This window comes from Salminus brasiliensis, chromosome 2 (genome assembly GCF_030463535.1).
Source record: "Salminus brasiliensis chromosome 2, fSalBra1.hap2, whole genome shotgun sequence".
NCBI classification, from domain to species: domain Eukaryota; kingdom Metazoa; phylum Chordata; class Actinopteri; order Characiformes; family Bryconidae; genus Salminus; species Salminus brasiliensis.
This window is the reverse complement of record NC_132879.1, coordinates 58,193,079-58,208,987: the sequence shown is the minus strand read 5'-3', so window position 1 is coordinate 58,208,987 and position 15,909 is coordinate 58,193,079. Positions and strand designations below refer to the sequence as shown.

The 15,909-nt window shown below is 40.0% G+C and overlaps 1 protein-coding gene across 1 annotated transcript in view; it reads right to left on the bottom strand.

Annotated features, from left to right (window-relative positions):
- Positions 1 to 8,392: 8,392 nt before the first annotated feature.
- Positions 8,393 to 15,909, bottom strand: part of igldcp (Ig-like domain-containing protein) — a 9,494-nt gene continuing 1,977 nt past the window's right edge. Inside the window, exons 2-6 of the mRNA XM_072673322.1 lie at positions 13,746 to 13,792; positions 12,602 to 12,955; positions 12,198 to 12,467; positions 11,789 to 11,839; positions 8,393 to 11,536 (exon numbers count right to left, since the gene is read on the bottom strand). Coding sequence (XP_072529423.1) covers positions 11,457 to 11,536; positions 11,789 to 11,839; positions 12,198 to 12,467; positions 12,602 to 12,955; positions 13,746 to 13,792 — 802 coding nt within the window. The 3' untranslated portion in view covers positions 8,393 to 11,456. The remainder of the gene's footprint in view (positions 11,537 to 11,788; positions 11,840 to 12,197; positions 12,468 to 12,601; positions 12,956 to 13,745; positions 13,793 to 15,909) is intronic.

Here is a 15,909-nt window from a genome sequence, read left to right as displayed (position 1 = left end):
GAAAGGCAGCAATTTTCCAAAACTTTAACAACCAGCTTTTACAAGAACATAACCTCACTAAATACAACTACACCACTGTTTAATAAATAATATATATATATATATATATATATATATATATATATATATATATATATATATATATATTAGTTATAGTAGTTACATTATATATAACTACAGTCAAATATGGTGTGTTCTGATCAACATCTTAAAAACATTTGATCCAAATGCTATGGTGACCATATTTTTGTGTAAGGATGGAAATACCTCTACGATATTATAGATATTATAGTATCTCTATGATACTCTACTGTACAGTGATACATACACATACACTCCTTTAACAAAAGACCAATAACTAGCCTTAAATAGCCTGTTTGACCAAATCAGCTCCTTTCAGTTCACCATACAACTCAAACCTACTGAACCCGCCCAGCCACAACATCCTAACTACGGTGGATCCCCGAGTCTCTCCAGTGTCCTCTTTACCAAAAACAAAAATATGGTCACCCCAGCATTTGGGCCAAATGTTTTTTTTTTTTTTTAATGATGGTCAGCACACAATCAACCAGGTGTGTCTAAATGTATTTTCTAGTATTATAGTAACCATCATAGCTCACCACATTATCTGATATTGGACCAGAATGCATTGTGAGTAAAATGGAGCCGTCAACATTTGCTCATATAAGCAAGCGGTAGTCATGAGCCACTGAATGTCATGAATTTCAGATATTTTCCCATGTAGTTTGTTAATGGGAGGCTTATATTTCTGTAACGGTCAGTTATTCCATGACCAGCACAGTGCAGCAAGTGTCCGAATTCACTTGTGTATCTACCATTACCACAACAACTGAGTAGTCCATTTCTATATATAGCGTAATATGAATGTAGGGGCCCTTTTCAGTCACAGCGCAGTGTAATGTAAATGTTGGTAAAAATGTAAACACAGTACAAAATGAGTTTAACATAGTGCTGTGCAATGAGCGGGAGCTTAATACAGCGATCTCTATTAAAGAGAGTTCTGAGAGACTGTGAGAGAGGGCTCTGTTGATCTGGACTGTGGATCAGTGTGTGGTGCTTCAGATCTTGTAATGTGTGGGAGGGTGTGATGACTGAAGAATGACTCTGTGGAGTCTGCTGTTATGCGTAGGCTTTTGATGATGTAATATACAGGGATTGTAAAATCATTTATTGATTGCTCTTTGACTACAGCCAGGTCTAGGTTATGAACTCTGGTGCCTCTGCATTCCTGGTTCCCTCAACTCAATCACTCACACTGTAATCAAAAATGACGATCACTCATGAAGTTTCAGATTCAGCACTTTTAAAACAGCTTTAGCGCAAGGCAAGACCGACAGCAGCAGAGCAAAACATCTCAACTCCACAACCACAACTCTAAAGGGGAGTGTTGCAGTATCTGCAATCCCTGTAATCAGGTGGAGAAACATCTAAGCATACAAATGTTATTTTGAGTTGTGCTGGACCTTTCCTAAAGAACGCTTGAACAACCATTCTTCTGAAGAGTGTGAGATATAAATAAAGCTGTTTGTTAGATTAAGGACAATAAACAAGGCTGCAGAGATGCAGAAAAACTGAATATGGCTGCATTATCACAATTATATTTATTATTATAATTATATATATTATTTATTTTGTAACTATTTATCTATACATATTTATATATGTATAAAACATGGAAAACATGTGGATAATTTGGTAATTATTATTAGATATATAAATTGATAACTGGAAAATTTTGCAAATAATACAAAACGTATTATATATCTAATAATAATTCCCAATTTATCCACATATAAATATGTGGATAAATATGTATAGATAAATAGTTAAAAACAAAAAAAAACAAAATATAAGTATTTATATATATATATATATATATATATACACACACACACATACACCTTCCTTTTAAATAGAGCATTTCTATTGGTCCATTCATTGTGAGAAATTCTGATACAATGTAAAAAATAACATTAGGTCAGCAACTAAAATAAAACAGTTTTTAATGTTTTTAATATTTTAATGTGACAGCAGTGAGATATTTTTAAGGTCTCTTGTGGTAGATGTAGCTAAGGCAGGAGCTCCCTGACGTGTCCTCACACTTACTCACAGTGCTGACACCAGTGGAAGATGAAGTTGTGTGAGTGATGATGACGGGGTGTTTATTCCACAGAAGGAGGGTGTGATTGAGGTCGTGGTTGTTGAGGGGTTTGATGGAATGCGTCATGGAAATGTTTTTTTAGAATGCTTTGAAGTGAGCAGTGTGTGGTACGGTGTGTGTCCACTGTGTGGTGATTTTATTTTGAAGGACCTTTAGTCGAGCTTAATTAAGTTAGCTAAGTTAGTTCAATAAAGCTCAAATTGAACACTTGAATGTTTCATTTACGATCCATAATTTAATGGGACTGAAGGTTGAAAGTTGGTCATATTTAAAGTTAATTAGTTTAATGTAAAACTCTAATTTCTATGCAAAATATAAATAAAATAGTATAATAGATACTAGTGTGGTGGGGAATGACATAATTCATCATCAATCAATTGTAAAAATTGTAGAATGAGTACAATTGTGTAGAAATAATAAGGACTTCGGTGTTCTTAAGCATTATTCTTCTTCTATTATTAACATCTTCTCTGTTTCTTGAGCATCATTATAGCCAATAAAGTAATAATTTGAATAAAAAAAAACATCCAACTATGTACTAATATCAAATCAATCAGGTGTGTCATGTCACATGAACACAGAAATACATGCAGACTTTATACACATTAACTTACATTATACATCCAATACTGGACATTTCAAACATAAAGGCCATTCATAAATTAGCACACATTATCACACTGCTGTTTACATGAAGGCCCTTACAGTGAGGGGGTGGTGTGGTCTTTGGTGGTCTTTGATGGTGTGCAGTGTGACTGAGCTGTTTGTACAGTTTCAGATGTAAAGTGCAGGTGCAGAGCTTATGTGGGTGAAGGTGTTGTGTGTCTAAGCTTGGCTTTTTTTAACAAAGACCCTCAGTGAGTTTTCCTTTAAATGCATTTAATGTCTTCCGGTGCAGAAAAGGGTTCTTCAGGGGTTCCAGCAAACACCAAAGTGTTGTTTAGAGAATTTACAAATCATTCGTTTTTCTCCATCAGCTTTTGTTCATTCTTCAGGAGTTCTTTAGGGTTCCTTAAGATCCTTCATGTATAAATGTCAGTCCTAAATGAATGTCCTACAGTTGAGATACCTGAAGGATGTACCCTTGAGTGGATCACCTCGGTGACAACAGGAGCAATGGTGAAGATCCTGATTCTGAAAGTATCTTTTTAAAGTGAGAAGCTCTCTGGGTGAAGCGTTCTCTCATTCCTGTTAGACCACAGTCTCTCATGTGGTTTTGAACATATTTGAACATCTGGAGGTCTGATCTTCATGTGATCAGCACTGAGAGATGGAGTAAATCTAACTAAACTCACACACCTGAAGAAACGTCTTTAATCATCAATATTGAAATTAATAGAAATGTAGTTTTTAAAGTTGGAACCCCCACATTTATCACTCCTTCAAATGTGTAGAATTAGAGTCAAGAGCAGAACATCAGCTGCAGATGATCAGAACATGGTTGGAGAGGATTATTCTGGAGGAGTCTGTTTGATTTAAACCTCAGATGTTTAGTCTGGTCTGATCTGGATTGATGATTGAAGTAAGGGGTGGAGAAGATCACCATCATGGTCGGATCTAGAGAGCTCTCTGATGCCTTCAGAAAGAAAGGTGGAGATGCAGATGAGTTTAAAAAGATCTCAGAACAGTTAGAGTTCAGACGCTGTTCCACCATAAATAATTTACAAGAGGAACATCTGACCAACATGACCAGATCAGACCATCCTTAAGTTCAGTCCAAGAGCAAAGTCGACCTCAAGATGAGTAAAGAAGTCTTCAGCAATCCTAAAAATGTCATCATGGGACCTACAGGAAAATCTCACCACAGCTGATGTTGAAGTACTGCATCTACCATCAGAAAGAGACCAAATCAACAAAGGTTATTTCACATGCAAGGACAGGCAGGCAGGCCGGAGAACACCTAGACAAGACCAGGACCTCTGGAAGAAGCGTAGCTCTGGACAGATGACTCTCAAGTCTTGCCTTGATGGTTTATCTTTGCAAACCTCCCATCAAAGAAAAGTTTAATGGTTTTTTCTTATTTTTTCACTGCATGAACTCTTTCCTTTCGTGTCTCTTTATTCCAGACAGTGAAGCCGATCAGACCCACGATAAAAACCAGGCTGATGAACCTTCTCCAGATTCTGCAGATCTGAGACATGACTGGATCATGAATTTAAGCCTAATGTGTGTGTGTTCCGCCTCTGTCCTGATGAACATCATTTGCATGTCTGTGTTCTGTTACAGAGGGCAAGGTAAGAACATCCTACTTAAAGACTCACGAGTCGCCAGTTTACAGTCCTAGTCTCAGCAGATACACTTCCTTTCTCTTACTAAACATCCTTCCTGCTCACCCTCTCTCTCTCTCTCCCTCAGCTTCACCCACAGAGCTCTCATAAACCAATTAAAACACAATGCACTGAGAAGCAGAACATCTACATGGACATCGGGAGGTTCTGAGTCACTTTAATAAACAACAACAGTTTCTTTATTCATTTACATAAACCCATCAAACCCAGCTTTATTAAGTTATTAATCCTAATTTAGATACCATTAGGAGTCCCACAGGGTTCTATTTTAGATATTAATTAGGACAGCAGTATAATTATGTAAAAACTTGAAGTGTGGGTTTACAAATATGATCAAAGTGGTTAAATAAAAAGACTGCTTAGACTTTAATTATGCAAAAACAAACAAAACAGAAGGGTTGAACTGAAGGCGGTGCATTTCTTCCTCAGCCAGGGTCAGCCCAAGCCTTTATAGGGCCCTCAGTATATTTTCATTCGGGCCCCCCCATTACCACCACCTCAGCACCACATGCTTCATCATTTCATAGGACGAGAGATATTGTGCAGTAAGCTGAAGCGCCCGGGCATTTATCCTCCACCCAAGCAGCGCATATCTGCATTTGCCCAACAGCGGCAGCAGCCAATAGCACATATTGATTAACGTAGTATTGGTGTTCCGTCTAGGAAAGTAAATTAATATAATGTATATAAAACAATGTTACCTGTGTAATACCAGTTCATTTATTATCCAATTAGTATTTTAATGTAATTTTAAATATATAGATTTTTATTATGATATATTGGTGCTCTTGGGGAGCCCCTGGTGGCATTGGGGCCCTAAGCAGCCGCATAATTCATGTACGCCTTGGGCCGGCTGTGCTCAGTACTCATCACTCAGGTGTTTAAACTGCAGTTGGACCAAAAGAGCCTTGGCCTGTGCTTTTAAAAACCATCAGCCAAACCTCCATTCAAATGTTTCACAAGCTTTAGGTGGGATTTTAGGGGTTATTTCAAAAGTGTTGTTTAGAGAAAATACTAATTATTAATTATTTACATCAGCTTTTGTTTAAGAATACAAAATGTGAAGGATTTAAGTGTTTTTACTACAGAGGTGCTACAGAGGTTCTTTGAGCAATGACAGAGTTGTGGACTTTAAAAAGTTCAAATGGAAAACATTTACCTCTTGGTGGCGCTGTTGTTCTTCAGTCCACAGATGTCTAAAATAGATGTACTTGAATCAGGTGAACCTGACTTCTCTGAAGTGGAGGGAGGCTGAGACACACTAAACCATTTAGACCAGCCACCCCTGCTAACAGCAGTCTGGGAAATCCTTAATTAGTTAAAACCTCAAACCAAGGAACCGTTATCTCTCAGAGTGGGAACATCTGAATGTAGTTGATATATCTAATATTTCTGATTGTGAGATTGTGATAAGAGTTTTTATTTTACTTTTAGATGTTTTTATTTCTTATTATATGTACTACCCAAGCCAAGAACCCCAGAGCCTTTCCGGAACCTTTTTAAGAGCATGTTTTAAGATGCCCTGTTTTTTCTTTCTTTCAGGAAAGTCATTTTCGCCTCACATTTGCTTGAATAACATCAACTCTGCTTTTTCAGTGGAGAAGGTACCAGAAGCACTTCAACACATCAGCTAAATCTGTGATTCTCAACCCTGGTCCTCGAGGCCCACTGCCCTGCACATTTTAGAGCTTCTGCTTTGGCTCAATAAAGAGCTGTCAATCAACTGATTCGATCAGGTGTGCTGGAAGCAGTCAGCCTCCAGGTCCAGGGTTCAGACATGAAATCATTCTGAAATTACTGTGAAGTTATTTCTAAGCTTGAAGCTCTGGTGTTGATGCTGACCTCTGATGATGAAGGTCATTTCATGTCTCAGGACCTGCAGGAGCTTCAGTACGCCAGCCCTGTGTACAACAGACATCTCAGAGAGGCTGATGAAGAAAACTCAGCGTCTGCTTCGGACTGCGTTACCTACGCCACAGTCTCACGACCCAGCGGATGCTCACCAGCATGAAGAGCCACAACCGCAACATAAACTCTGAACCAGACCTACTCATCTCAGACATGGCTAGTATTATCATAGCCATTAGACTGGGCTTAGGCCACCTGCAGTGGGACTATAAACCATTGGGATGCTACTGATGTGACCTGTAATCGACCTTGAACAGTACTGACCTGTTTAAATACTGCAATAACAATAACTGTATTTATTAAACCTGTATTTTTACCATATGTAAAGCTGTACCATATGTAGCTAAGCTTCCTATTAAATTATAACAGTGTAAATGAATGAATCAATGGTTTTCTGAGTGAATGACTGGGACCAGTGTACCTATCAGGTCTAACCACATGATATGTCCAAATATTTCTGGACACCCCTTCTAATGAATGCATTCAGCCACTTAAACCTGCACCCATTGCTGACATAGATGTAGAGAAGTACTCCCAATAGAATAGGACTCTCTAGAGCACATAGTGATCATGACCCTATTGGCACCATGCTGCCTAATAATGCCAGGCGTGGGCTAGAGGGGTATAAAGCCCCCCAGCATTGAGGAGCTGTGGAGCAGTGGAAGAACTGTGTTCTCTGGAATGATGGTGGTGGAGCTCCATCCAGTACTTTTGAGATGAGGTGGGGAGTTAAGGATGGTGAGGTGGGGTGGGATCATCATCCAACATCCTGAATGCAATCCAATCCTCACAGCAATTTTCCTCCTGGACAATAGAGACAGTTACTCCAACAGAAGCAAGATTAACTCTTTAATACCCCTGAGTTTTTAGAAGAAACAACAAATGAATAGGTGTCCCAATACTTTTGTCTATATAGTGCTGAGAAAGGCTATGTTTCTAGGTGGTGGGAAGTGATATAAGACAGAACTGATATGGCAATGTGTGGAAAATATGAGTATTATTATAATAATAAGAATAATAATTGGTCCCCTGTCTTCCCAAACTATTTTGAGTTCTTGATGATCTTCATAACTGGCTCAGTGTTTTCTTTATTAATTATTAAAATTATCAGTAGATTATTTTACAAAACAAATGAAATCAAATTTATTTGTATGTCACTTTTACAATAACCAAAGTCACAAAGTAGCTTTAGATCAAACAAAATCAACAAAAACATAAAACCCTCCTGTAAGCTAAATGCATTTTTTGCAATTAAATGGCTACACTCTCAAAACAGGGGATGGATCATAGTCTTTGGAGGATCCACATTTCTGATAATAATGATAAATAAATAAATAAGTAACAGTTGGAAATTGACATTAAACTAAATTTTCAATTCAGGTTCTGAAATGCAAAGTGTTTAAAATGAAAATGAAAACTTTTACTCTTTATTTAGCTTTTTTCACTATTGAAAATAAAACACTAAGATATAAGTTATTTAGCGCCAGAGCACAGAAGAACCATTTCAGATTTCCCCAGATTTAGAAGAAAAGGTTGAAGACTCTGGATTAAATGTGGTTTGAAGCAGTGCTTCCCAACCCTGGTCCTGGAGAACCCCTGACCTGCCCATCCTAGTGGTTTACTCTTCTAACAGACCACCTTCAGCTCAGGGTGGGCTTCTTAATGAGCTGATTAGCTGGGTCAGGTGTGCTTTTGGAACAGGGTAAACACTAAACTTTTATCCACTGGTTTAAAGAACCCTACATTGCTCCTGCAGTTTGATATGTAGTGCAGTGGCTCCATCTGCTGGTCAAAAGGTGCTTTCTGCCTGGTCTGTTTACACCAATTTCTTCTCAGTCTTCAACACAGCAGACCTGCATCTGAGTTTGATGTTGTTTTCATCTACACAGATTTAAGCTCAGAGTGATGTGGGACATTTCTCACAGTTTTTGAAGATTCAGACAAATACTCAGTACAGTACAGTAATTAACATCAGTTAAACAACTATTGTAATTAAAAACAATTACAGTAACAGTTATTATTAAGAGTTACTTAGTATTTATTTATTTATATAATGAGATGATAGAACATAAAAGCCTGCAGTAAAGCAAACCTGCACAGCACCGTATTTTCCCCAGGCTCCCCATCTCCTGCACTGCACCGCAGACATCCACACTTCTGCTACCAGAAATATACTTTTATAGTTACAGCTTGTTGATTATTATTATTTATTTATTTATTTATTTTTAGTTTAATTCATTTCACCACACAATCACACACTCGTAGCAAAGGCTGCTGTTGTCTGGATATGGTTTATTTGGAAGGTGGACTGTTCTCAAAACAGTAGCGACTCTGGCAGGGTGTAAACAGTCCTCCTAATAAAGACCTGGATCTGCTTTGGCGTGTTGTTATTTTAAACATGGTGATGTTTTATATACAACTTTATCAGCTCAGCTCGTGCTGCTGTTAAACCAGTAAATCCCAACAAATCTGATTCTGAACAGACCAGACAAGAACGATCATATATAACATCATAACTCATCATAACATAAACGTACAAAATCAACCTGAATCTAAACTTTGTAGTTTAAATACAGATTCATTAGCAGTTTGAAAAGATAAATGTGAAATTTAATATCATATCTTCAGTAAATATCAGTAATAAGCAAAAAAATAAAATATAAACGAGTTATGAATGAATTCATTATTAATTATAATAATACTAATGCAATTAATAATAAGATTAAATAATAAAATAAATAATAAAAAGTTAATAAGTTCAAGGATCATAAATGAAATATAAAATAATCTGACATACAAAACAACACAAAATGCATATCTAGCCCAGCCCACAGAGAAATAAACACAGAAATAAACAACATTATAATTAAAAGAGTCACACAGAGTAAAGCATCCCAGCAGAAAATCCTTTATCAGTCAAATCAGAACCTTTCATTCTTCTGGAGGATATGTGGAGACATCACAGCCTTTGCGGAATACTACAAAATGTAATGCTGATTTATTATTATTCATTATGTATGCTATTATTATTATTATTATGATTATTATTATTATTATTATTATTTATAATCAGGAAGATGTTCACCCAATGCATATTGATAAAGTGCTATCACAGTAAAGTTTTAACTGGGCTTACACTAAATAATAAAGTCCTACACTCCAAACATCTCACTGTCCAGGTGTCCAAATGTGTGCTTCTCCAAAAATGGCAGATTCACAGTAGAATAATACAGTAAGAACCTTCTGCAGTAAAAACCTTTAAACTTTCAATATCTATGAAAGACATTAACATTTAGTCCAAACAAGACTGTTAATAATAAAGATGCTACAAATGTTTTTTTTTTTTGTTTGTTTTTTAAGAAATGTTCTAGAAGAACCACTTTAGCTTCCATAAACAGACATTTGTGTACAAGAGATGTGGAAGTGTCTTCATTTGATAGAAAGGTTTCTCATCTTCACACATCTCTATTATCAATTTGCTACTTTAAGGAAACATAAGTGCTTCTCATGTGGCGTCACTGTAAGAAACCTTTGTAGCGTCTTTATCTTTAAGAGTGAAACTAACGATAGCGGCAACTGTGTTAATCAGGAATGTTCAGCAGGACAACACAACAGGTCTACACACATAAATATACGACTTTAACTACAATAGGGTCTGACCTAACGTGTTCATGAGTTAGTCCTTCTCAGCTGCAAACTCGTATCTGCTGTTCAGTTCAATTAAGTCATATTTAAAAAAAACACATGGACCAACTGTTAGACTCTCAGAGTGAATTCTGTATTATTAAATGAGGTTCTGTTTTTAGAAACGTGAGCTAGATCTTTTAGAAGAATGTTCAGAAGAACGTTTAGAAGAACGTTTAGGAGAACGTTTAGGAGAACTTTAGGTTGTCATGCCTGCTTTTATTTTGCCTGACTGCTTGTGTTGGTTTGTGATCTGTCCTTGCGCCTCCTGTTCATTGTTTTCACATGTGCCTTTTTCATGTCACGCCTCCTTGTTAACTCCAGGTGTTCCTTGTTTGTTCATGTATTTAGATCCCTTTGTGTCAGCCTGCTTTGGTCTGGGCTTGCACATCCTGCATGTGTTCGTGCTGGTTTGCAGTTGGCCTGTTCTAGCCTGTTCTAGCCTGTTCTAGCCTGTTCTGTCCACTGGCTTAAGTTAAGCTGTTCAGTGTGTGGGTTAACATCTATTAAAATTACCTGCAAGTATGACCCTGCTAAACGTTACGGAGAAGATAAAACATCTGAGTTGAGTGATCTCTTGTTGGAATGAATTCATCAGACTCTCAGTAAGATCTCAACAACATCTCAGTGATGGAGCAGCATCTGAACGTTTAGTTGATCATCAGGATGCTTTCAGATCTGTAGATGTTCAGCTGAGAAATCACTGACCATCTAACAGCTCTGATGTTACAGGGCATCTCCTCAACACCTGGCTGTCGTATATCTGCTGCTGACACCAGTCTGGAACTGGAGTTGAACTGGATTAGGCTGAGATTAAGGGGCCAGAGTTTAGGATTAGGTTTTGGGTTGAGGTTAAGGTTCGGACTAGAGACAGGGTTAGGGTTAGTTTGCATCTACTTAGGAGGCCGTGTTCAATCTGTTATCCTGTTTGGTTTTTGGTGCTGGTATTTTTTGGTAGTATTTTTCAGTATCAGAGTGGGTCCACCACCCAAACATATCCAGACAAGAGCAGCACTGTGGTCAGAAACTGAGCCAACACTTCTACAGGAATTACAAAAAACAGGGCTTTTTACGTAACTACACAGGGAGAGTCTCGAAGAGCAACCCTGGAGCAGAGCAGGGTTACGTGTCTTTCTCAAAAGCACAAGGGAAATGAGAAAAGAGAAGGCAGGGTAGGGACATTAGACTCCATTAAGTCTCCACTACTTAATGCCCCTAGCACCTTGGTAGGGTTTGGTACCCCTAACACTGTGTTTACCAACACCGTGAGAGGTGGAACCACATCCACTGTAAGTGAAACCTTCAGGACGTTTCACTGGTGAAACTTCATCTCCTAGACCAGCTTCACCTGCCATGATCTGCCTGACTGGAGCAGCAGCAACTTCAGCCTCATCTCAGAGGAGATGCATCATGAGAGTCGAGAGCAGCGTGGCCACCATGATATGGAGAGCAGGGCTGTTCACACTGCCACTTCCTAGAGAGAGAGAGAAATTTGAATATCTACCTTACACCCTATACTGCTGCACCACTGACCTATAATGCACTCCACATTGTTTTGTAATATTATTATTTTCTACTGTTGATATTGTTGTTATAATGCTTTTAAAACATTTCATAGATCTAGAGCTTTGATGGAATAAACCTTTATATAAATATAAAAAGCTAAAGGTATATCAGTTGTCATTTTCTATATATAACCACTACAGATGCAGAACATAGAACATACCCAAAGAGATTTGCTTTCCCAGCTCCTCTGATGATTTGGCTGATACAGGATCTGTGGATCCACGAAGAAAAGGAAACCGTGAGGAACTATAGAGGCTGCTGACATCACAATTTACACACATCACAAAATATTGATTAAATTAGTAGGTGTAGATGAGCTTGTCTTCCTGTGAAGAACAATATGATCTGCTGAAATAGTAAACAGTCCTATTTAGATGCAATACAGCTTCTGCAATGTTCCACATTAAAAAGGCTTCAAAAGGCCGCAGTTTTACAGAGATCCGAGTCTGAACAAGCCTTGGGCGACAGTGTCAAGGAGAGGTACCAAGACTCTACCAGATAGCACAGCAAATAACACAACATAACAGTACATTGTCCACTGGGTTTGTCTCCAACAGAGAGAGCCCTACCTGTCACTGAGACCTTCACTGTGCTCAAGGCAAGCCCGTCCGAATCTGCAACCCTGTAGGTTCCACTGTCGCTGGATCTGACCCTCCTGAGCACCAGACTCCTCTCGTTCTCCTCCAGTCGAGATGCCCTGTCCTTGTTTTTCCCTCGCTGCCACAGCACAGTCCATCCTGGAGCATGGATGCTCTCAAACACCAGAGTCTTGGCATGGCTCGTGTAGAGGTCCAAGACCAGGTCTTCTCCACTCTCCACTGATTGCACTAGCTTATGGTCTGTGCAGAGAGCAGGAGATACAAAACCAAGTAGCAGCTCAAACCTCAGGCTTACAATTCAGTAATTAGTCTTATGATGAATTACTTAATAATTTGTGAAACCATTAACAAATGATATCAACACATGTCCTCACCAAATACCAGCAGTTGGACACTCTGCAGTAAAATCCGTTTCTTGATCATTGACTGGCCGACCACAAGGTAGCTGCTGTAGAACCCTGCATCACTGAACTGGACGTCTGTGAAAAACAGGGAGCAGTTTCCCACTTCCAGTATCTCCTTAGGCACGTCCACTCGGTCCTGGAAGGACTCACCCTGAAACATCTTCTCTCCCTTTCGCTCGAACACTGTATGGGTTGTGGTCTCCCACTGGATGTACGGTAGCTGGGGCTCTAAGTTCTCTACATGCGTCGTCCATGTGCAGGGCAGGATGGCCTGAAGCCCAACTCCTGACCATGTGTGAATAGTCGAGGAGAACGGAGATGTGTCTGCAGGAGGAAGAAGTCCAGTTAACAAATAAAACCTGACGTTTTGATATCCTGACAAGCAGAAGTGGGCTGCATTCTGTTGGACCAGCATTCGGTTATGCTGGTCCAGAATTTTGAAGCTTAGCGATTTTAGACCACAAGGATGCAAAAAAAAGAACATACTTTTGATGACAATGGTTTTTGTGTGATGCCGTAGATGAACCACTTTTGGCTCCTAAAAGAACCAAATTAGCTTTTTATAATAAAAAATGAGAGTGTGAAGAACCTTGAACTGGAATCTTTACATCAGGTAAAGTTTCATTAGACCTTTAAAAGGTCTTAAAGGCATCACTCAAAGAACCATTTGAGTGTATATGCAACTCAGTAGGGTGAACTAAGCCTAAGTGAGACACTTATTTTTTACATAAATTAGTTTGTACTGCCATTTAACCCAACCCTGGTGGCTCCCAGATACCACCCCTGATCAAATTGCCACCAATGCTGCATCACCGGGCAGCTGCAACACTCAGAGGAAAGCGCGGGGTCTACCATCTACCTACCTGGAGAGAGCACAGCCAATTGTGCTTGCTCTGGCTCCGGCTGCTGATGGCAAAGCGGCCTGGCTCGTGAGTCGAACTCGCTAAACACTTCTTAAATATTCATGAAGGAACTGTTTTCCGAGCTATTTTCCGACTTTACCTGATGTCTCACTTTTGCTGAATGCACCCTACAAGTCTCTACCCAACTCTGCTAACAAGCCAATAAAGTGAACTGCAAATACACAGGCTATTTACAGAGCAGGTCGACTCACCGACATAGGCGAGAAGCCAAAGCCATGTGATTGTGAATGCACATACCCTAAAAAGAGAGCCAGAGTAAACATTAGTACGTGATAAGAAAAAAAAAAGACCCTTATTGTAGTGTTTACAGACCACCAGTCATTATTTGGTCCTGGTTCTGATCTAGAGGTCACTAGATTTTACTGGTTCTCCAACCAATTGTATCATGAAATAAGCAAACCTACTGCACACATTTAATAGTAGAAAAGGGCTCTTACAGAAAACATGGCCATGTCTCTATTTTGCAGTTTTGAATCTAGCTGTTGTTCTTTATATTTTGTCAGAATGAATTCCATGATAAGTGGACCAATAGAAATGCTCCAAAATGACTTGGAATTAGATATGTTTACATTGACTTCCATTGAAAATCTCTTGTAAAGTTGCTGAGATACAAAGTTTTTGATGGGAGTGATGAAACACTGTTACCAGCTAGAATCGTACAAACAGACACCGGGCTTGAGAACATGGTGAACCCGTCAATTTTATTAAACACCAAATATTCAGCATACAATATGAGGGCTAACACTTAACCAAGCTAAGCTCCTCCGCCAGAGTCGCTACAAGGTACCAACACCCCCCTAGGGCCCCTAGCGTCTAGGGATCAAGCAGGTATAGCTACGTTGGGATGTGTGGATGTTGGTCTGGTCTACTTGGAGTGGCTCAGAACTTCCATCAGTTGATGTGGAGCTCAATGTCCTGTCAATATCCTGATGGGATAGCAGTGTGTTCACCAAGACCGCAGCTGGTGTGTCATTTGACTTGATGGTTGAGGAAGGAAATCCCTTGGACTGTTGGAGACTCTGTTGGAGACTCTATTGGAGACTCTTTTGGAGACTGTGTTGGAGACTCTGTTGGAGACTCTGTAGGGGACTCTGTTGGAGACTCTGTTTGAGACTTTGTGGGGGACTCTTTTGGAGACTCTTTTGGAGGCTGTGTTGGAGACTCTGTTGGAGACTCTGTTGGAGACTCTGTAGGGGACTCTGTTGGAGACTCTGTTGGAGACTTTGTGGGGGACTCTGTTGGAGACTCTGTGGGGGACTCTGTGGGGGACTCTGTTGGAGACTCTTTTGGAGACTCTGTTGGAGACTCTGTTGGAGACTCTGTAGGGGACTCTGTTGGAGACTCTGTTGGAGACTTTGTGGGGGACTCTGTTGGAGACTCTGTGGGGGACTCTGTGGGGGACTCTGTTGGAGACTCTGTGGGGGACTCTGTTGGAGACTCTATTGGAGACTCTGTAGGGGACTCTGTTGGAGACTCTGTTGGAGACTCTGTTGGAGACTCTGTAGGGGACTCTGTAGGGGACTCTGTTGGAGACTCTGTTGGAGACTCTGTTGGAGACTCTGTGGGGGACTCTGTTGGAGACTCTGTTGGAGACTCTGTAGGGGACTCTGTTGGAGACTCTGTTGGAGACTGTTGGAGACTCTGTAGGGGACTCTGTTGGAGACTGTTGGAGACTCTGTGGGGGACTCTGTTGGAGACTCTGTAGGGGACTCTGTAGGGGACTCTGTTGGAGACTCTGTTGGAGACTCTGTTGGAGACTGTGTGTTGGGGACTCTCAATCCAGCAGCACTGGTATTGTTCTCTGGTGGAGCTCAGGTGTTCCTGCTATAGCTGAGTTGGATTTGCTTCAGTTGGTTTGACTGTTCTAACAAAGACATGGAGCTTTAACACCTTTTGGACATGGATACCTGGGTGTGGTCACGCTGTGTCCTTCAACACTGGGGTAGAGGCACAACTCTGCCTGGTTCTCCTTTCAGCAGTTGCTGGGTGTAACTGTGGAGTCTGTGGAGTCCATCGCTGAGTGACTGCTGTTCGTCCTGCAACAGATGCTTCTGACCTTTACATGTTCAGCTGACACAGCAGCAGTGAGCATGCAACAGCTTCGTCTTCTGGGCTCTGGATGTTTTTTCCTCTGCACATCGTTCTGATCTGAGTCATTAACCAGATGAACCTGCTTTCATGATCACAAATTAACCACAAAAACAAGGCTGACGCTGCACAGTGGGCAGCTGTTTGCCTTATAGCTCTGGTCCTGGACTGTCCCCTGTCCTGCACATCTTACTGTTTCCTGCTCTATTGCTCCCACGTGGCTTGTGAATGAACTGATTAGCTTCATCAGGGACCTAAATACGCAGC